At 49.0% G+C, this 21,606-nt stretch overlaps 1 protein-coding gene across 2 annotated transcripts; it reads left to right on the top strand.

Moving 5' to 3' along the window:
• The first annotated feature begins 1,481 nt into the window (after positions 1-1,481).
• On the top strand, positions 1,482-9,552 carry HAPLN2 (hyaluronan and proteoglycan link protein 2). Of its 2 annotated transcripts, none has more exons than XM_034937646.3 (7): positions 1,482-1,755; positions 2,279-2,378; positions 5,694-5,802; positions 6,034-6,387; positions 6,579-6,695; positions 6,829-7,011; positions 7,329-9,552. In XM_034937646.3, exons 3-7 carry the CDS (start codon positions 5,718-5,720, stop codon positions 7,610-7,612), a joined length of 1,023 nt encoding a protein of 340 aa, XP_034793537.1. In that variant the 5' UTR covers positions 1,482-1,755; positions 2,279-2,378; positions 5,694-5,717; the 3' UTR covers positions 7,613-9,552. The 2 variants fall into 2 exon arrangements, with proteins under 2 accessions (XP_034793537.1, XP_003821094.2); XM_003821046.5 differs by having other exon boundaries at positions 1,483-1,755; positions 2,238-2,378.
• Positions 9,553-21,606: the final 12,054 nt, after the last annotated feature.

Raw genomic sequence — 21,606 nt, 5'->3', positions numbered from 1 at the left:
ATTTCTACATGGCTGTTTACAGGGGCAGGTGGAGGGAGTCCTCCCTCTGCATTGATAGAAAACAAAAACAATTGGGCCTATTCGGCATTGTTGGAAATGTTCTATATCTTGATCTGGTGGGTTTTTACCTGTGTACAATATATGTACACAGGTAAAAATTCATTTAGCTGTACACATAATTTCTATGACTTTTTTGTATGTAAATTATACCTCAATGGAAAGGTTTTAAAATGGACTTAATTAGGCCCAGCATGGTGGCTCACGCCTGTAATCCCAGCACTTGGGGAGGCTGAGGTGGGCGGATTGCTTGAGCCCAGGAGTTCAAGACCAGCCTGGGCAACATGATGAAACCTCATCTCTACAAAAAAATACAAAAATTATCTTGGCGTGGTGGCGCACGTCTGTAGTCCCAGATGCTCTGAAGGCTGAGGAAAGAGGAGGATGGCTTGAACCCGGGAGGCAGAGCAGAGGTAGCAGTGAGCCGAGACTGCGCCACTGCACTCCAGCCTGGGTGACAGAGCCAGACTCTGTCTCAAAAAAAAAAAAAAAAAAAAAAAAGTTAATTAGACGGGTGTGGTGGTGCGCGCCTGTAGTCCTAGATAATTTCGAGGCTAAGGGGGAAGATCTCTTGAGCCCAGGTGTTCGAGGCTGCAGTGAGCTATGATTGGGCCACTGCACTCCTACTTGGGCAACAGATAGAGGCCTTGTCTTAAAAAAAAAAAAAATTTAAAAAGGCCGGGCACGGTGGCTCACGCCTGTAATCCCAGCACTTTGGGAGGCCGAGGCAGGCGGATCACCAGGTCAGGAGATCGAGACCATCCTGGTTAACACGGGGAAACCCCGTCTCTACTTAAAATACAAAAAATTAGCCGGGTGCCTGTAGTCCCAGCTACTTGGGAGGCTGAGGCAGGAGAATGGCGTGAACCCGGGAGGCGGAGCTTGCAGTGAGCCGAGATCGCGCCACTGCACTCCAGCCTGAGCGACAGTGCGAGACTCCGTCTCACAAAAAAAAAAAAAAAAAAAAAAGACGAGAGAAAGTGAATTTCCATCCAGGAAGATTAAGGATCCCCTTCTGAGTACTTTAAAAAGGTTATCTATTTGTGCTGAGGGAAGAGGTAGAATATTAGGGAACCAATAAGATAACTTCTCTTTTGGAGAGATTTCCAAAGTCCTTCTATCCTCAGAAATTCTCATGTTCCTCCCCAGGGACAGAAAAATCCTCCTTACTGTCTAATCTCCATCTCTCCTATTGCAATGCTAGCCACTCCCTCTGCCCTCATGGAGCCCAGCCTTTCCCCTGGCCTCAGACAAAATCTCTTTAGAGCCCTGTAGTTTGGAGTGTTGAGAGAGATTCCATTTCAACCTTTTCACCATCCGTTCTCTGCCCCTCACCCTATTCTCTTCTTCTTGGGGATGTCAATTCCTGTTCTGAGCCCGCCCCCCACCCAGGCCCTTTTCCGGTGGTATGTGCCAGCCGGTCCTGCATCCCACATCCCCAGCTGTTGACATTTCATTGCCATTACCCACAGAATAAAGAAAGAGGCCCTGTTATTCAACAATAGGGGAAAAGACAGAGACAATGGGAAATTGTGCTTCCGATGGGGTGGGGACTGAGAAGGAAAGGACAGACAGACAGACAGACAGGGGGTTGTACAGAAGAGGTCCGGTTTCCTGAAGCAGCTGGAAGTCCTGGATAGTTCCCACCTGAAAGTCTGTTTGCAAAGGCAATGCGCACTCAGGCACCAGAGGGCAGAGGTGAGTACTCTGTTGTGGGGAGAGGGGAGATGGGGATGCTGCTTAGATGAGGCGCATATGGAAAGGGAGGCAGCTCGAGCTTGGCAGTTATGGATCTTTGAGCCACATTTAGAGTTCATCCCCATCCCCATCAGTCCAACACCTTCATATCCACCGATCAATCTACACCTCTCTGGTTCAAAGGCATCGAGAAAAAATGAAGCACCTCACTTTCTGCACTCTTCCAGGTCATCATTCCTGGGTTGCTCCCTTTATTCCACTCCCCTTCATGGGTTCCCAGCCCTCATCCCAACCCCAGCATCTTCCCCTGGTCCCAGAATAGTGATTTCCACAGATATAGTCACAGGGCTGGACACAGGTCTCTTAACATGGCTTAGTGGACTGATGGGGGTGGGGGTCGTTCTTGGCACCTTGGCTTCTTCTTTGAGCACAGGACAGAAGCTTTTCCTCAAAGGTGCAAAAGGAGCAACTGTGTTGAACAGGGGCTCAAGTTCCAGGGTTTTAAGGTGCTTGGAACTCCCAGGAGCCTGGCAAACCTTCATCCAGAACCTCTTCCTCAAGCAAGACAAAAAGCTGCTAAGCACTGCTCCCTCCGTCTCTGTGAAGAGACCAGCTTCTAACAGGTAGGCAACGGAGCTGCTGACTACTCTCATTTTCTGTAAGAGGTATGAAGAGCATGTGTGTGCACTGTTTTGAAATGCAGAAATATAGATTAGTGATTAAGCGCTTGAGCCTCACTGTCAGATCTGGATTCAAATCCCAGCAAAACCTTCCTCTTACTAGCTGTGTGACCTCATTTCCTAAAATAGGTGCACCTTGGTTTCAGCATGTGTACAGTAGGATTTATAATTGTTTCTGCCTCAGGATTGCTGGGAGGAGTAAATATAAAAATATACATGTAAAGTGCTTAGAGCAGTGTCAGGCACATTCAATTTTAAACGTGTTCATTTGAGCTATCATTATTGTTGGTCTCAGTCAATCTCAGTCCTCACGATCATTCTTACTTACCAAGTTCTCCTATAAAGAAGTGGTTCTCTTGCTCATGTTTGCATCCCAGATACTTTCACCTTTAACCACTGAGAAGTTTTCTATGCCTAACCTCCGTTTCTCCTACTGCAAACTGGTCTTTGGTCCTCATTTGCAGGAAGATGGAGCTCCATTCTTTAGATTTCTGGCAACTTCTCAGGGTGCTTCCTCCATCTCCCCATTCCCCATCCCATCTTCCCATGAATCCTTAATGTAAGTTCATTAAACCATACACACTTATTTAGCACCTACTATGTACCAGAAACTATGCTGGGAACTGGAGATAACAGCTAACACATAGACAGCACTTATTACATTCCAGACACTATTTCAAGCATTTTGCATATATCAATTTATTTACTCCTCACAACTACTCAGTGAGGTAGGTGTGCTATTATTCCCCACATTTCACTGATGAGGACACTGAGGCAGAAAGAGGTTAAGGAACTTGTGCATGATAATTAACTTATGCATAGTCATGCAATTAGGAAATAGAGTAGCCAGATTTGGAAAACGAATGCAGTGAAGTCAAGAAGTCTTCATTTTTTTTTTTTTTTTTGAGACAAGGTCTTGCTCTATCCCCTAGGCTGGAGTGCAGTGGCACAATCTTGGCTCACTGCAGCCTCCATCTCCTGGTTTCAAGCGATTCTCCTGCCTCAGCCTCCCAAGTAGCTGGAATTACAGGTGCATGCCACCACGCCCAGCTGAATTTCGTATTTTTAGTAGAGACAGGGTTTCACCATGATGGCCAGGCTGGTCTTGAACTCCTAATCTCAAGTAATCCACCCGCCTCAGCCTTCCAAAGTGTTGGGATTACAGGTGTGACCCACTGTGCCTGGCCCAGTCCAATTTTTTTTTTTTAAGGTCAGAGGGATAAGAATGATACAATAGGTGCTGGAGGCGATGGCTCACACCTGTAATCTCAGCATTTTGGGAGGCCAAGGAGCGTGGATCACCTGAGGTCCGGAGTTCTCAAGACCAGCCTGGCCAACATGGTGAAACCCTGTTTCTACTACAAATACAAAAATTAGCCCGGAGTGGTGGTGGGTGCCTGTAGTCCTAGCTACTCAGGAGAATCGCTTGAACCCGGGAGGTGGAGGTTGCAGTGAGCCAAGATGGTGCCATTGCACTCCAGCCTGGGCAACAAGAGTGAAACTCCCTCTCAGAAAAAAGAAAAAAAAAAAAAAGAATGTTACAATAAAGGAGGAGCTGGGTGCAGTGGCTCAAACTTGGGAGGCTGAAGTGGGAGCATTTCTTGAGCCCAGGAATTGGGCAACCTAGTAAGACCCTGTATCTGATTAAAAAATTTTTTTTACCGGGAGGTGGAGCTTGCAGTGATCTGAGATCGTGCCACTGTGCTCCAGCCTGGGCAACAGTGCGAGACTCCATCTAGGAAAAAAAAAAAAAAAAACAAATTTAAAGGGGGGAATAACTACAGTACTGAAATAGATAATTGCATTTGAAGTAGTTTTTAAAAATAACTTTATAATTTTATATTTTTTAACTTCATAATTTCTGGAAAACCTCCTTGATGCAGTCTATATATGGATACATATTATGTTCAAATTCACACTGTTAAGTTTAGGTGCTAATAAAAGTACTTGTAAGACAAAAAAAGTCCTGGCTGGGTGTGGTGGCTCATGCTTGTAATCCCAGCACTCTGGGAGGCCAAGACAGATTACTTGAGCCCAGGAGTTCAAGACCAGCCTGGGCAACATTTTGAAACTCCATCTCTACAAAAAATAGAAAAGAAAAAAAATTAGTGGGGTTTCATGGTGTGCGCCTGTAGTCCCAGCTACTCAGGAGGCTGAGATGGGAGGATGGCTTGAGTCTGGGAGGGCGAGGCTGCAGTAAGCCATGATCATATCACTGCACTCCAGTCTGGGTGAGAGAGTAAAACCCTGTCTCAAAAAAAAAAAGGTCCCCAGTCCAGCAGATCACAGTGCACTACAGTGTGGCAAACTGGGGGTGAGTAAAGGTTTCCCAAAGGAGGTGAGGCCTGTGCAACCAATGCAGGCACAAAGGAAAGGAAATGAATGCAAACTTGGACTGTGTGGGAAACTGCCAGAAATCCAGCATGTCAGGGGAATAGTGCAGAGGCCAAAGTGGTTAAGAGGCGAGGCGGGGGCCATGCTGGAGGTGCAGGGAGCAACTGGATTATAGACAGCCTTGGAAGCTGTGGTTATGAGATTGGATTTTATCCTCAGGGCAACTGGGAGTCACTTTCAAGCAGGAGAGTGACAAGGCCAGGCACGGTGTCTCACGCCTGCTGTAATCCCAGCACCAGCCTTGTCAACGCAGCATGACCTTGTCTCTACTAAAAACTTAAAAAGAAAAAATTAGCTGGGTGTGGTGGCACATGTCTGTAGTTCCAGCTACTCAGGAGGCTGAAATGGGAGGATCACCTGGGGCTGGAAGTTAGGGGCTGCAGTGAGCCATGATCATGCCACGGCACTCCAGCCTGGACCATGGAGCGAGACTCTGTCTCAAAAAATAAATAAATAAATAAATAAATAAATAAATAAAATAAAAAAGCAGGAGAGTGATAAGATCATTTTGACTCTGGCTTCAAGATGGAGAATGGGTGTTGGGAGAGGATAGAGACGAGCTGGCAGTCCAGATGGCAAGCTTGGGAAGTAGCACTTGTGATGAGGGGGACAGGTAGAGAAGATGCTAAATTAGTACCTGCAGGCTGAGAGGATGTGACAGAGGAAGAGAGGGAGAGGAAGGGGATTGCTACTGCCTTCTTCCCCTCATCACCTTCCTTTTGTCACCAACGCCTTTTCTCTGCCCCAGTGGCTTCCAGCTGGACAGTCCCTTCTAGGATCTCTGATGGGAGTTCACCCACAACCCTGCTCCTCCCCACCCTTTTGCCCCAGTCCTAAGAACTGCCCACTCTTTGTGCCCTGCAGACAGTGCTGGGCTGACCCCCCATCATGCCAGGCTGGCTCACCCTCCCCACACTCTGCCGCTTCCTTCTTTGGGCCTTCACCATCTTCCACAAAGCCCAAGGAGACCCAGGTAAGACCCCAGCCCAGGCCAGAATCTGGGGGAGGCTTGGGGAGACTGCAAGGGTGGGGAAAGGGGAAAGGGCAGTTGTTGCAGGTACCCAGGGACTGAAAGTCATTGCTGAGAAGGCAATGGAGGAGAGGGTTGGGGGGCTCTGGAGAAAGCATTTGGGGAGCAGGGTCTGATGGGCACTTGGGGCAGTGAGGATTGGGGGTTCCTGCCACTGTGGCCCCCTCTGCCCAGCATCCCACCCGGGCCCCCACTACCTCCTGCCCCCCATCCACGAGGTCATTCACTCTCATCGTGGGGCCACGGCCACGCTGCCCTGCGTCCTGGGCACCACGCCTCCCAGCTACAAGGTGCGCTGGAGCAAGGTGGAGCCTGGGGAGCTCCAGGAAACGCTGATCCTCATCACCAACGGACTGCACGCCCGGGGGTATGGGCCCCTGGGAGGGCGCGCCAGGATGCGGAGGGGGCATCGACTAGACGCCTCCCTGGTCATCGCGGGCGTGCGCCTGGAGGACGAGGGCCGGTACCGCTGCGAGCTCATCAACGGCATCGAGGACGAGAGCGTGGCGCTGACCTTGAGCTTGGAGGGTGAGGCCCTTCCGCTCCCGCCCCATTCCTGTGTAGCAGGCGGGGCCGCCTCGCCTGGGTCTCCCAGGGCTCCTTCCCAGTATCTCCTCCGCACCCCTGGGGACCCCAGCTCCCTCTCCCAGGCCGCGCCGCCCTTCCTCCCCCTCCGCTCCCATCCGCTGGCCCTCCCCAGGATCCCCGCCACCCCCTAGGTGTGGTGTTTCCGTACCAACCCAGCCGGGGCCGGTACCAGTTCAATTACTACGAGGCGAAGCAGGCGTGCGAGGAGCAGGACGGACGCCTGGCCACCTACTCCCAGCTCTACCAGGGTGAGCGGCCGAACCCAGCACTTCCCAGGCCCCGCGGAGCTGTCTCAGGGGCCCGAGAGAGGGCGCCAGGCGAGCTCAGTCTGGCTCCTGCCTGTGACGCCTCTTATCCCCGACCTCCGCCGTCTCCCGCCAGCTTGGACCGAGGGTCTGGACTGGTGTAACGCGGGCTGGCTGCTCGAGGGCTCCGTGCGCTACCCTGTGCTCACCGCGCGCGCCCCGTGCGGCGGCCGAGGCCGGCCCGGGATCCGCAGCTACGGACCCCGCGACCGGATGCGCGACCGCTACGACGCCTTCTGCTTCACCTCCGCGCTGGCGGGTGAGGCGCGGGGCGAAGACAGGGTCTTGGGGCGGGGTCTGAAAAATGTGGGGGACGAGGAGTGGACCTCAGCTTGAGATCAGGGCAGGGTCTCCGGGTCCCTCCAAGGCACCGCCCCTCCATCAGCCCGCCCGCCCGCCCAGGCTCCAGCTCACCTCTCCAAACCCTCCCTGCACTTCTGCCTCGATCCCCCAACTCCTCTTACCCAAGTTCCATCCAGCACCTCTACGGTCCCGCACCCCAACTCCGCCTCCTGAGTGTCAGCCGCCCCTCTCCGCCCACCCTACTTTCGGTCGGTGACCCGCTGTGGTCCCCAGGCCAAGTGTTCTTCGTGCCCGGGCGGCTGACGCTGTCTGAAGCCCACGCGGCGTGCCGGCGACGCGGCGCCGTGGTGGCCAAGGTTGGGCACCTGTACGCCGCCTGGAAGTTTTCGGGGCTAGACCAGTGCGACGGCGGCTGGCTGGCTGACGGCAGTGTGCGCTTCCCAATCACCACGCCGAGGCCGCGCTGCGGGGGGCTCCCGGATCCCGGAGTGCGCAGTTTCGGCTTCCCCAGGCCCCAACAGGCAGCCTATGGGACCTACTGCTACGCCGAGAATTAGGCGCCCACCGTGTCCCCTCCAGCGCGCGCGAAGAAGCTTGGGAGTCGTGGCGGGGTTCTCTCGCCACCCCTTTCCGGAGAGCCTCCCCTCCCTCCAGACCCGGAGCGGCCTCTCCAGACCTGCTTTCCCAGCCGGGGGCTGCGGGCCTCGGACCCCGGCTGGCCCGGCGGCGGGGAGGGGAGGCGGGGGCGCCCCCGGCGGCGAGATGCGGAGGTGACCCTCGGACCTGCTGCCGTTCGCGAACCCTAGCAGAGGACTCAGCCACCGCCGGGGGGAGGGAGAGGCGGCCGGGGGCATTAACTGACCTCTGAGTACAGCAATAAAATAACCTGGGGATCTTTTGTGTTGGGTGGAGCTGTAAGAGCTGCGAGGCGTGGAGGGGTGTGTGTGTGTGTGTGTGCACGCTCATGTCGGGGCTGATGACCCGGGATCCTGCGTGCCCACTGAGCACCTAAGACAGGGTAAGGGGCAGGGCTGTTGCTGTTAAGGGATGGGTCAGCGGAAGAGCGGGAGTGCGGCCGGAGGGCACCAATAGGCCAAGGGAGAGAGAGAAGTGGAGACTTCTCTCTCTGGGCGCCTGGCCCAGGACCCACGCAGAACCCAGCATGTTGTTGTGCCAGGCGCCACGCGGGGGCGCCGCACACTCACCTAAGATTAGTTCAAATCTGCCAGGGGCGCCCCATGCCACCAGGCCCAACCTATGTGCCCCAGATAACAAATATAAGACAACTTAAACATATTTCAAAATGTGCAGGCTGCAGACCTCCCTGAAGCGTTTGCGGGGACTACTGTTAAAGATAGGAAAGTCATATTGTTGCTAGAATTGACAGGAAATTAACCTTGCGGAAGGAGGAGGCAAATACCAAACACCAGGGCCACCAAGGCAAATGGGGAACTGGACAAGTAACATTCTTAACCTGTGGCTAAAGGAAACATACTAGCAATTCAAGAGACAAATTCTAATGTTATTAATTCACTTTTCACATATATATTGGTGTGTATATACATAGGTTTCTAACTATACTACAAAAAAGCCTGAGCTAGATAATACTAATGAATGGGGCAAAGGGCACGAACACGCTAATGGTGCGTGATATATGTTGTAAAATTGATTTCCAAGGGGGTTCTTGCTATAATTGCTAAAGAAAATTCATCCCATGGAACATTATATAAGGGACAGAGAATGATAGAATGAACAGAGTCTTCAATAACCATCATGCAGCAAATGAGATATTTGTGCCATTTCCTAAACCTTGATTTTCTCATCTTGGCAAGGGATAATAATGTTTGTCTTTTGTGTCTGTTGTGAGAATCAGTTGAGGCATTGCATGTACTGGGTAGTACATGCCTGGTACACATAATAGGCACTCAAGTGGTACCTATAATATAATAATTAATAATTATTGTGATTACAGTAATATGGCAACAATAGTAGTTTTTCAGCTTCTTATCAGGCAGCCTGAAGGGTTGGTTGTCATATGGCACTATATTAGTCAAGATCAGGTAGATTATGCTGTGAAAACAACTCCCAAATCTCAGATAACAAATATAAGATGACTTAAACATATTTCAAAACGTGCAGCCTGCAGACCTCCCAGAAGCGTTTGCGCTATTAAGGATAGGAAAATCAGGCCCAGCGCGGTGGCTCATGCCTGTAATCCCAACACTTTGGGAGGCTGAGGTGGGCGGATCATTTGAGGTCAGGAGTTTGAGACCAGCCTGGCCAACATGGTGAAACCCCGTCTCTACTTTAAAAATATAAAAATTAGCCAGGCGTGGTGGCGGGTGCCTGTAATCCCAGCTACTTAGGAGGCTGAGGCAGGATAATTGCTTGAACTCAGGAGGCGGAGGCTGCAGTGAACAGAGATCGCACCACTGCACTCCAGCCTGGGCGACAGAGCGAGACTCCATCTCAAAAAAAAAAAAAAAAAGATAGGAAACTCATACTGTGGCTTAAAATAACAAAGGTTTATTTCTCACTCAGGCTACACGTGCGTTGTGGTCAAAAAGGGAGTTCTTATTTTTGTCATTCAGGGACACAGGCTGATAGAGTAGCCACCATCTTGAATACTGTCAGTCACCACACTAGCAGGAAAAAATAATAAGAGCTCTGCAGGGTTTCACAAAGGCAATTAATAGCTTCCACCCAGAAGTGACACCTGTCCCTTCAGTTCACAACTCATTTGCCAGAACTAATCACATGGCCCCACCCAACCACAAGGGGGCAAGAAACAGCAATCCTTCTTTGGCCTAGAAATAGGAAAACCGGAAATATTTGATGGACAGCATCAGTGTCCACCATAAGCACCAAGGAGAGCAGTCTAGACTCTCTCTTAGACATAGTGGTAGTCACCCAATCTTTTCTGGGTTTTCTAAGCTATTGCCTATGATGAAGTCAGAGCCCCAGAAAGCCAAGATACTGGACCCCAGCAGCTCAGCCAGCAGGAGGATGGCTTTTCTTCAGTGTAATGCCTTCAGCCTAAGGGCAAGAGATCATACAAGAAATGGTCACGGGCCAGGCGCAATGGCTCATGCCTGTAATCCCAGCACTTTGGGAGGCTGAGGCATTTGGGATCAGGAGTTTGGGACCAGCCTAGGCAACATGGCAAAACCTCATCTCTACAAAAAAATACAAAAATTAGCTGGGCTTGGTGGCACACTCCTGTTGTCCCGGCTACTCAGGAGGCTGAGGTGGGAAGATCGCTTTAGCCAAGGAGGTCAAGGCTGCAGTAAGCCAAGATCGCACCACTGCACTCCAGCCTGGGTGACAGAGCAGGACCCTGTCTCAAAAACAAAAGCAAACAAACAAACAAACAAACAAACAAAACGGTGAAAAAGGCCATAAGAAGAGCTTTCCATTTGCTGCAAATCTCCATTTCTTCAATCACAAAATCACAGTACCACTCATTCCTACAACTACTCTGTATATTGCTATCAGCATTATTTCTTATTATAGAAAACTTTAAACATACACAAAAGTAAGGGCCGGGCGCGGTGGCTTACGCCTGTAATCCCAGCACTTTGGGAGGCCGAGGCGGGCGCATCACGAGGTCAGGAGATCGAGACCATCCTGGCTAACACGGTGAAGCCCCGTCTCTACTAAAAATACAAAAAATTAGCCGGGCGTGGTGGCGGGCGCCTGTAGTCCCAGCTACTCGGGAGGCTGAGGCAGGAGAATGGCGTGAACCCGGGAGACGGAGCTTGCAGTGAGCCGAGATCGCACCACTGCACTCCAGCCTGGGCGACAGAGCGAGACTCCATCTCAAAAAAAAAAAAAAGTAAGGAGAATAGTATGATGAACTACTCCATCACCTGGCTTGACCATTATCAAAATTCTGCCCTTCTTTTTTCATGGGTCCTCTCAGTCATGTTGGGTTTTACTGGAGTATTTGAAAGTAAATCCCAGATATCCTATCTTTTCACCTGTGAGACTCAATATGCATTTCTAACACACAATGACTTCTAAAAATAACCATAATTCCATTATCACACTTCCCCAACAAAATTAAACTAAATATTAGTCATCTAATATTTAGTTCATGATCATTTTTCCCTGAATGTCCAAAAAATAAAATTTTATAGTTGGTTTCCTCAAACCAGAATCCAACTAAGGTCTACAATGTTGCAATTGGTTAATTTGGGGGCTGAGGGAGTTAATTAATGCTTTTTTTTTTTTAAGGGACAGGGTTTCACTATGTTTCCCAGGCTAGACTTTAATTCCTGGGTTCAAGTTATCCTCCTGCCTCAGCCTCCTAATTTTTTTTTTTTTTTGAGACGGAATCTTGCTCTGTTGCCCAGGCTGGAGTGCAGTGGCCAATCTTGGCTCACTGCAAGCTCCACCTCCCAGGTTTATGCCATTCTTCTGCCTCAGCCTCCAGAGTAGCTGGGACTACAGGCGCCCGCCACCACGCCCAGCTAATTTTTTGTATTTTTAGTAAAGATGGGGTTTCACTGTGTTAGCCAGGCTGGTCTCGATCTCCTGACCTCGTGATCTGCCCGCCTCGGCCTCCCAAGTGCTGGGATTACAGGCATGAGCCACCGCGCCCAGCCTGAGTAATTTTTTTTTAAGTCTCTGTTAAGCTGCAATACTCCTGCCCCCTTCATTTTATCTATGCCATTGTATTTGTTTGCTTAAGAAACTAGGTCATTTTTTCCTGTCAAGTTTCTCACATTCTGGATTTGGCTGAGTGTACCCTTGCAAATGTCATTTAGCATGTTCCTTTGTCCCCTGTGATTATATTTAGAAGTTTGATTAAATTCAAGCAAGCACAGTGGCTCACGCCTGTAATCCCAGCACTTTGGGAGGCCGAGGTAGGTGGATCACCTGAGGTCAAGAGTTTGAGACCAGCCTAGCCAACATGGAGAAACCCCACCTCTACTAAAAGTACAAAAAATTAGCCAGGCATGGTGGTGGGTGCCTGTAATCCCAGCTACTCAGGAGGCTGAGGCAGGAGAATTGCTTGAACCCAGGATATGGAGGTTTCAGTGAGCCAAGATCACGCCAATGCACTCCAGCCTGGGCAACTGAGTGAGACTCCACCTCAAAATAAATAAACAAACAAATTCACATTCACTTTTTTCTGGAAACATTCCATAAGTGATACTGTATACTTCCTCTTTCATCACATCAGGAGGCACCTGGTGACTGGCGGTTCTACTTTCTTTTGTTTGTTTTTTTGGTTTTTGAGATGGAGTCTTGCTCTGTCACCCACGCTGGAGTGCAGTGGCACGATCTTGGCTCACTGCAACCTTTGCCTCTCAGGCTCAAGTGATCCTCCTGCTTCAGCCTCCTGAGTAGCTGGGATGACAGGCATGTGCTACCACACCCAGCTAGTTTTTTGTTTTGTTTTGTTTCGTTTTCATAGAGACAAGATTTCACCATGTTGCCCAGGCTGGTCTCAAGCTCCTGGCCTCTAAACATCTTCCCGCCTTGGCCTCCCAAAGTGTTGGGATTACAGGTGTGAGCCACCACACCTGGGCCTTAATCTACTTTCAATGATGTTGAGATTGATCAGTAAATTCAGGGTGTCTGTCCATTAATTATAAGGTTATCCATTGTAGGTCGGGCGCAGTGGCTCACGCCTGTAATCCCAGCACTTTGGGAGGTCAAGGTGGGAGGATCACCTGAGGTCAGGAGTTTGATACCAGCCTGACCAACAAGGTAAAACCCTGTCTCTACAAAAAATAAAAAAATTAAAAAAATTAGTGGGGTGTGGTGGCAGGCACCTGTAGTCCCAGCTACTCGGGCGGCTGAGACAAGAGAATTGCTTGAATCTGGGAGGTGGAGGTTGCAGTGAGCTGAGATCACGCCATTGCACTCCAGACTGGGTGAGAGAGCGAGACTCCATCTCAAAAATAAGTAAATAGATAAAAGGTTCTCCATTGTATTAGTTTCCGGTGTCTGCTGTAACAAATTACCACAAATTTTGTGTTTAAAGCAACAGACATTTATTCTCTTACCACAGAGACATTTATTCTCTACCAGCCAGAAGTCCAAAATCTACGTTTTCAATAGCACAGTGGTAAACAACAACAACAACAGCAACAACAACAACAACAACAACAGCAACAACAACAAAAACCTAGGTGTCAGCAGGGCTGCACTCCCTCTGGAGATTGTGGGCAGAACCCTTCCTTGCCTCTTCCAGCTTCTGGCGGCTTCTGTTCCTTGGCTTCCTTAGCCACATCACTCCAATCTCTGCCTTTGTGGTCATGTAGCCTCCTCCTCTTCATGAGTCTGTGTCTTTTCCTCTTCTGTCTCTCATAAGGACACATGTCGTTGGATTTACCCCACCTAGCTAATCCAGGATGAACTCATTTCATGACCCTTAACTGAAGTTAAGGAATGAATTCATGTAATGAATTACATCGGCAAAGATCCTTTCCTCAAACAAGATAACATTCACAGTTTTCAGGGATTAGGCCATGGACATATTATCTTTTTTTTTCTTTTTCTTTCTTTCTTTCTTTCTTTTTTTTTTTTTTGAGACGGAGTTTCGCTCTTATTGCCCAGGCTGGAGTGCAATGGTGCGATCTCGGCTCACCACAACCTCCACCTCCCGGGTTCAAGCAATTCTCCTGCCTCAGCCTCTCGAGTAGCTGGGATTATAGGCATGTGCCACCACACCGGCTAATTTTGTATTTTTAGTAGAGACGGGGTTTCTCCATGTTGGTCAGGCTGGTCTCCAACTCCTGACCTCAGGTGATCCTCCCGTCTCAGCCTCCCAAAGTGCTGGGATTACAGGTGTGAGCCACCGTGCCCAGCCTATGGACATATTTTCTAGTGGCCACCATTCAACCCTCTACACCTATCAACCTTTTATCTGATGGCACTGCTGATCATTGTCTAGATTCATTCATTCATTAAGAGTTGCAAAATGGAGATTGTCTAATTTTGTCATTCCTCCTTCTTCTTCTTTTTTTTTTTTTTTTCGAGATGGAGTCTTGTTCTATCACCCAGGCTAGAGTAGAGGTGCAGTGGCTTGATCTCGGCTCACTGCAACCTCTTCCTCCTGGGCTCAAGTGATTCTCCTGCCTCAGCCTCCCTAGTAGCTGGGATTACAGGTGCGCGCCACCATGCCCAGCTAATTTTTGTATTTTTAGTAGAGAAGGGGTTCCACCATGTTGGCCAGGCCGGTGTCGAACTCCTAACCTCAAGTGATCTGCCCGCCTCTGCCTCCCAAAGTGCTGGGGTTACAGGCATGACCCGCTGCGCCAGGCCCACCTTTGTTTATTAGCTGTGAATCATCTGTAAGAAAAACTGCTCTCAATAACTGCTTTGTTGCTCTGACATTTCACCCATTCAGGAAAGGTAGAATTAATGCTTGATTATCTCCCATTTGTCTTAGGTGGGCTAAGAAGGATCTGCTTCCTAGAAGCAGATCTTGAGTCAGGAACAAAAGTAGTGTATTTGGTAAGTGATGTTAACAGGCACTGGGAGAGGAGTGGAGAAGTGGGACAGGAAAGGGAAGGGAGCCAGTTAGAGGCATGTATTAGAGCAGGTGGGCCAATGGGGATCAATCCTGCTGAGGAACCTGGGAGAAGTGTAGAAGCTGCCTCAGAGAATCCTACCCAAGGGGCAAAGAAATAGGATATAATTGTCAACTCCCTCTCTGTTGGTTGAGAGCTCCTTCTGGGAGCATTAACTCTCTAGCATTCCTGGCTTGCCCTGAGCACAAACATGCTCCCACAGCCAGAACAAACGCCTCCAGGCAGAGTCACAGATGTTCACAAAGATGCCTTCTCCTTTAGAGGTGAATGCTGAAGGATATGGGTCACAGTACTGTCCACCCTTTGCACTGCGTGGATCCATTTGTGCCTCTCGTTCCATGAGTTCATTCTATTCTGTCTCTGATGCTACAAGGTGGTGGCTGATTGCAATTTCTAATTCTTTTAAAAGAAAGTCTTAACAACAGGCTGGGTGTGGTGACTCCTGCCAGTAATCCCAACACTTTGGGAGGCCGAGGCTGGAGGATCACTTGAAGCTAGGAGTTTGAGACCAGTCTGAGCAACAAAGCAAGACCTCTGTCTCTAAAAAATAATTTAAAAATTCACCAGGCGTGGTGGCGTGTGTCTGTAGTCCCAGCTACTAGGGAGGCTGATATGGAAGGATTTCTTGAGCCTAGCAGTTTGAGGCACAGTGAGCCATAATCATGCCACTGAACTCCAGCCTGGGTGACAGAGTGAGACTCCATCTGTTTTTTTTTTTTTTTAAATTGTACAATGGGTGGGTTAGTAGGACAAACCATAACCATTGCTGCAGTTGGTTGCAAGGCTGAAATCAACATTCAACATTTCCCTCCTCTACAGTTCATTCTGTTAGTCTGCAGGGCTTTCTCAGTGGAAAATCCAGACGTTCATGACTGAAGATCTCTGCCTTACATTACCATGCCCTTGCCAGGCCATCATTGATACAACTGCCTGTTCATGGGATAATGAAGATCAAATATCTCTGCTTGCATAATTCCTTTCTTTGTGTACTGGCCAATTGGTATGAGATGCCCCAAATGACCCAATGGCTGCTGTAGCCTTAGGTTTAGTAGCATCTTCACTGTGACCTCTGGGAGCTGCATCTGCCACTTCAAGAACCAGGGCTTCTAATCCCACAGACCTTAAATATATAAGGACAGGAGGCACAAATTCCCCCAAGTGAGTCACTAGGACTGATGGTGAGAGGGCTATTCCTTCTTCCATACCTTGGTTCCTGTACCCCTGATTTCTAACTGTCTGGCATATAGCACTATATAATGGCCATTAACTCAAAATATATACTGCATTTTGCAGGACTGCACCCAAATCCCACAGGATCTTTTCCCCAGGCTGGCTTTAGATGTGCTGTAAAGAGGCCACAGTAATGTACTAACAAGCTGGCAGTTTCAAGGTGATGTGATATATTATAGCATAGAACCAATGGATCCAGTGGCTGTGCATCCATTGTCACATTTCCTTCGCTATAAAGTGCAGACCCTTGGTTAGAGGTGAGACTATAAGGGGTCTCATAAGGACAAATCATTGACTTTGGGCTCTTGATATTTGGTGCTGGCCCAGGCATTTGGTCAGGAAAGACAAATCCATATCCAGAATATGCACTAATCCCAGTGAGGACATATTGCTCCTCCCCCAGATTGAAAGAGATACATTGAAATCAATATACCATCAGGCAGGCACAGTGGCTCACACCTGTAATCCCAGCACTTTGGAAGGCCGAGGCAGGCACTCACTTGAGATCAGGAGTTGAAGACCAGCCTGGGCAACATAGTGAAACCCCATATCTATTAAAAATACAAAAAAAAAAAAAAATTGCCAGGCACAATGGTGTGCACCTGTAATCCCAGCTACCCAGGAGGCTGAGGTGGGAGAATCACCTGAGCCTGGGAGGTCGAGGCCACAGTGAGCCGAGATCACACCACTGCACTCCAGCCTGGGCAACCAGAGTGAGACCCTGTTTCAAAAACAAACAAACAAACAAACAAAAAACATACTATCAACTGGCTGGTTGATCTCCTTGAGGGCTGGTACCATGTTGAGGGGTCAGCATCTGTCTCTGCTGCAGACAGGCCAAACATTCAGCAGTGGCAGTAGCTAGATGAGCCTTGATGAGAGGTCGCCCATGCTGGTGGGCCCTTGCATAGATTCCAGATCTACTGCCACAACTACTCCATTCATGGGCTCACCATGGAAGCCCTGGCATGACAAAGGCTGGTTTATCCACTGGAGTCCTTCTGTCCCCTTAGCTCTTCAATGCCCCCTCTGCAATGAATGTTCTTTGATGGTACTGACATAAGACACAAAGATTTATCACTTTGTGCCCACTCCTATAAGTCCATCCATATACCTCTTCCCTGGACATCCTTACCTCCAACCTTCCAATCTTACTCTCTTCTGGGCCCTGACCAGCCAACTAAGCCACTGCCACTGCTCAAGAATCCATGTGTATATACTTTCCTCAAGTCACCTCTCTCACTGCAGAGTAGACCACCAGCATGCTGCTTGAAACGTCCTCCCTGGAGGATTTCCCCTCATGTTGTCTTTCAAGGCCACCCCTGAGTGGGGCTGTAGTGTGGCAGCATCCAAGTTTAGCTCACATCAATAAATCAGACAGGCCCATCCATGAACCTGGCCTGCATTTTTTCCTCCTCTAAAGCCTGGTTATAGGGAAATTCCCACAAGGCTACAGGGTGAGCTAAGAGAGGTACAGGAGCAACAGGGACAGGTAAAGTGGGATCTGGACTCCCTGCACTTGTAGCTTATTCGTGCCCTCTGGACATGCTTACACCCAATCCTAAATGTACCATTTTTTGTTGCTACTGTGCCCATATGTCCTCATGACTTGGTGGGTCTGAAAATTCCCAGATCTTGATGGCAAACAGAGACAAGAAAGGGAAGGAATCCAGTAAAGGGTGCATAATGGAATAGGCTATGGCCATGGACAAATGAAATGCACGCTGCTGGGGCACTCTGGGAGCCAGTGTAGAACTTGCCGCCGTTTTCCCACCTGAGAGATGAGGAGGCTGGGGTTTTAATTTACCAACTCTGGCAAGGTGCGGTGGCTTACGCCTGTAAGCCTAGCACTTTGGGAGGCCGAGGTGGGCAGTTCACCTGAGATCAGGAGTTTGAGGCTAGCCTGGCCAAAGTGGTGAAACCCCTGTCTCTACTAAAAATATAAAAATTAGCCCGGCATGATGGCATGTACTGTAATCCCAGCTACTGGGGAGGCTGAGGCAGGAGAATCACTTGAACCCAGGAGGCTGAGGTTGCCGAGCCGAGATCACACCACTGCACTCCAGCCTGGGTGACAGAGTGAGACTCCGTCTCAAATAATAATAATAATTTACCACCTCCCCACCTGTTACTGGTTGAGGACTGGTCCCAGGGGCATTAACCTTCTGGTGCTTCTGACTTACTGTGCATTTAGGCCAAGCATTTAGGTACAGACACAAATATCCTCGGGCAGCAAGCAGTCTTTGGTTTGTTGAGTGCTAAGAGAATATGGGTCAGGCCACCAACAGGATCTGCTACCCCCTATTAATTTTCAAAACCTTAAATTGGTGCCCTATCAATGTCCAAAGGTGACCAATGGTTTTATTTTTCAGTATCATTATGAACTTATGGAATTTTCATGTATTTGATGTGTTTCAATCTCATACAGTCATTATTCATTTTAATGCTGAAACTGTTTCATCTTTGGCCAGTGGAAGTCTTCTCAAGTTGGCTACTGGATCTTTTTAAAATGACCCTCACCTGACCTGAGTTTTATAACTGTAACTTCCTTATTCTCTCTCCCTCTTTTTTTCTTTTTTGTTTTAGAGAGACAAGGTCTTGCTCTGTTACCCAGGCTAGAGTGCAGTGGCACTCTTCCAGTTCACTGCAGCCTCATACTGTAGGCTCAAGTGATCCTCCTGCCTCAGTCTCTCAAGAAGTCAGAACTACAGGCATGTGACACCATACCCAGCTGATCTTTCCTTCCTTCCTTCCTTCCTTCTTTCCTCCCTCCCTCCCTCCCTCTTTCTCTCTCCCTTTCCTTCTTTCTTTCTTTCTTTTTTCTTTCTTTCTTTCTTTCTTTCTTTCTTTCTTTCTTTCTTTCTTTCTTTCTTTCTTTCTTTCTTTCTTTCTTTCTCTCTTTTCTTTCTTTCTTTTCTTCTTATTGGTAGACACCAAGTCTTGCTATGTGCCCAGGCTGGTCTCCAACTCCTGGATTCCAGCAATCCTCCTGCCTTGGCCTCCCAAAGTGTTGGGATTACAGATGTGAGCCACCACACCCAGCCAAATTTCCTTATTCTCTAGTCTGACAAGCTATCCTGGCCCAGACCTGGAATTTCTCCAAAGAGTCCTTGTTCCTTTTAGCAGGAAGTGCTATGTAGAGATCACAACTGGGACCCACAGGGGATTCATTGTTATTGGGTTGTCACTGCTTCTGAGCCTTTTCAGTGGCATGAGTTCATGCTGATAGTTCCAATTCAGATGAAGGATTAGCAGTATTTGCTGGGCATGGTGGCTTATGCCTGTAATCCCAGCACTTTGGGAGGCTGAGGCAGGCAGACCACCTGAGATCAGAGTTCGAGACAATCCTGGCCAACATGGTGAAACGCCGTCTCTACTAAAAATACAAAATTAGCCGGGCATGGTGGTGCGCTCCTGTAGTTCCAGCTACTTAGGAGGCTGAGGTAGGAGAATCGCTTGAACCCAGGAGGCGGAGGCTGCAGTGAGCCAAGATTATACAACTGCACTCCAGCCTGGGCAACAGAGAGAGACTCTGTCTCAAAAAAAAAGAAAAAAGAAAAAAAAGATTAGTAGTTTTTGCTTAACTCTTCTTCTCTTACAGTCAAAATCTTGGTTTCTAACACTATTAATATAACTAATTACTTATTTGCTTTATTATGATAAATAGTGTGTTATAATAATGCTCAAAATAATGCCAACATTAAAATTAATCCATGGCTCCTTTTGCCCTTAGAGGGCTGGAGACATATAGTCAAAATGTTGAGTTTTATAATCACTTGAAATATTTTTTTTTTTTTGAAACAGAGTCTCACTCTGTCTCCCAGGCTGGAGTGCAGTAGCACAATCTTGGCTCACTGCGACCTCCGCCTCCCAGGTTCAAAGGATCCTCATGCCTCTGCTGCTCCAGTAGCTGGGATTATAGGTGTGCACTACCACACACAGCTAATTTTTGTATTTTTAGTAGAGATGGCGTTTCACCTTGTTGGCCAGGCTGGCCTCGAACTCCTGACCTCAGGCGATCCGCCCATCTCTGCCTCCCTAAGTGCTGGGATTACAGGCTTGAGCCTGGCCGAAAGAAAATTCTTCTATGTGGTTTTGCTCCAACTTCATATACAGTTAGGTACATTTGTTACAATTTGTTTTATACTTTTAGGGATTGCTTCATTTTTCTTCATTTTAATTTAATTAAAATTAATGTAAACTCTCTCTAATTAATTTCGTATTTTAATTATATAAAATATTTACATGGCTCCAACATCAAACCCATACAACAAGGGGTTATTACCATTTTACAGGTGAAGAAACTGAAGCACAGGGAGATTAGTACCTGCCCCAACATCACAGACAAATGAGTGGTCCTTCCCCATAGGAGGCTGGGAGAGGCACTACAGGCAGCCTTCTGGTGGGACCTCAAGAGGTAAATTCAGATGTACTCGGGCTCCAGCCCTCCAGTTCCTCCCGCTGTTCTTTGTGGAACAAGCTGATGGTCTCCTCTGAACACATGGGTTTGCAACCCTCAAAGCGCGGTCTGACCAGCTCATGGGGACGCTGGCTCCTGCTGGTGCAGCAGGGGGGCTCTCTGATGATGCTGTTCAGCCTGTAGTTCCCATTGCTGTCTCCCTACTGCTCCACATCCCCTCCCACTCCACACTCCCCGTCTTCGGCAGCAAGAGCCCTCAGAGCCACACTCAGCCATTTCTGCCCCCCACTCCCTCCTGCCTGGGCTGGGGTCCCGTGCTTCCTGGCCTCTTTCAGAAGCTATCAAAGCCCCCATTCTCTGAACACAGCTGTGCCAGCATTCAGAGCCACATCCCCCTCTTCAGCCCTACTCCCACATGCCTATGGCACAAGACCCAGATGCCCGTGCAGGGCCTTGGAGAGGAACTCAGCTGCCTAGGCCCCCACTCCAAGTCTGGGAGAAAGGGGGCAGGTGTTCAAGGAGGTTGGCAGGACAGGCTCTCCCAGTGGCCACTGTGGAATAGAATCCAGTGAGGAAGGCCCAAGGCTAACACTGGAGATGGGGGGAACTCAGGGTGCAGGAGTGTGGAGGGCAGATTCTCTTTTCTCAACCTGGGTCATGGCCTCGGCTTTGGCATGGATGGGGGATGTTGGGGGTCCGGTGGAGGCAGGAGATTGATTGTTCTCATCCAGAGAGGCTGGAAAATTCCCCAGGGCCCAGGAGACTGGGAGGCAGCCAGCTGGGCTGCACGTGGGAGAGGGAGGAGAGCTGCCCACGCTCTCCCTCTCTCTCTTTCTTCTCTCCACCTCCCTCTTTCTCCCTCCCCTGATAGACATCTGGGGAGCCCTGGCAAGAACCTTGGCCTGGGAGTCAGGACACTTGATTTTTGGTCATGGTTCAGCCAGTTCCATGCTGTGTGACTCTGGAGAGTTGCTTGACCTCTTTGGGTCTCAGTTTCCGTGTTCAGAAGATATTCAAGGTTACTGGAGAAATTTTTCTCCTGTTACTGAGACAGGAGGTTCTACCTGAAATCTGACTTTCATTCTTCCCGCTGCCATTGATTCTGTTTGCTTTCAGCCAATCCCCAGGGATCTCTTTCTGAGATCTGGAGGGGCTAGGCAGAGCCCCTCCTCTGGAGGGGGTTCTTGCCTCCTCTCAGAAAGTAAATAGAAACGGGGGAAGACACATATGGCCAAGTGTCCGTAATTGTAAAGAGAGTCTCTGATCAGCAATTCCTGGTTCAAACTGCAGGTTAGCCTTCAGTATAAATTTTCTCAGCTGGAAATGTTGGAAAAGCCTCAGAGTGCCCATTTCC

This window comes from Pan paniscus, chromosome 1, assembly GCF_029289425.2.
Source record: "Pan paniscus chromosome 1, NHGRI_mPanPan1-v2.0_pri, whole genome shotgun sequence".
NCBI classification, from domain to species: Eukaryota; Metazoa; Chordata; class Mammalia; order Primates; family Hominidae; genus Pan; species Pan paniscus.
The sequence above is the reverse complement of the archived record's forward strand: the minus strand, read 5'-3'. Positions and strand labels throughout refer to the sequence as shown.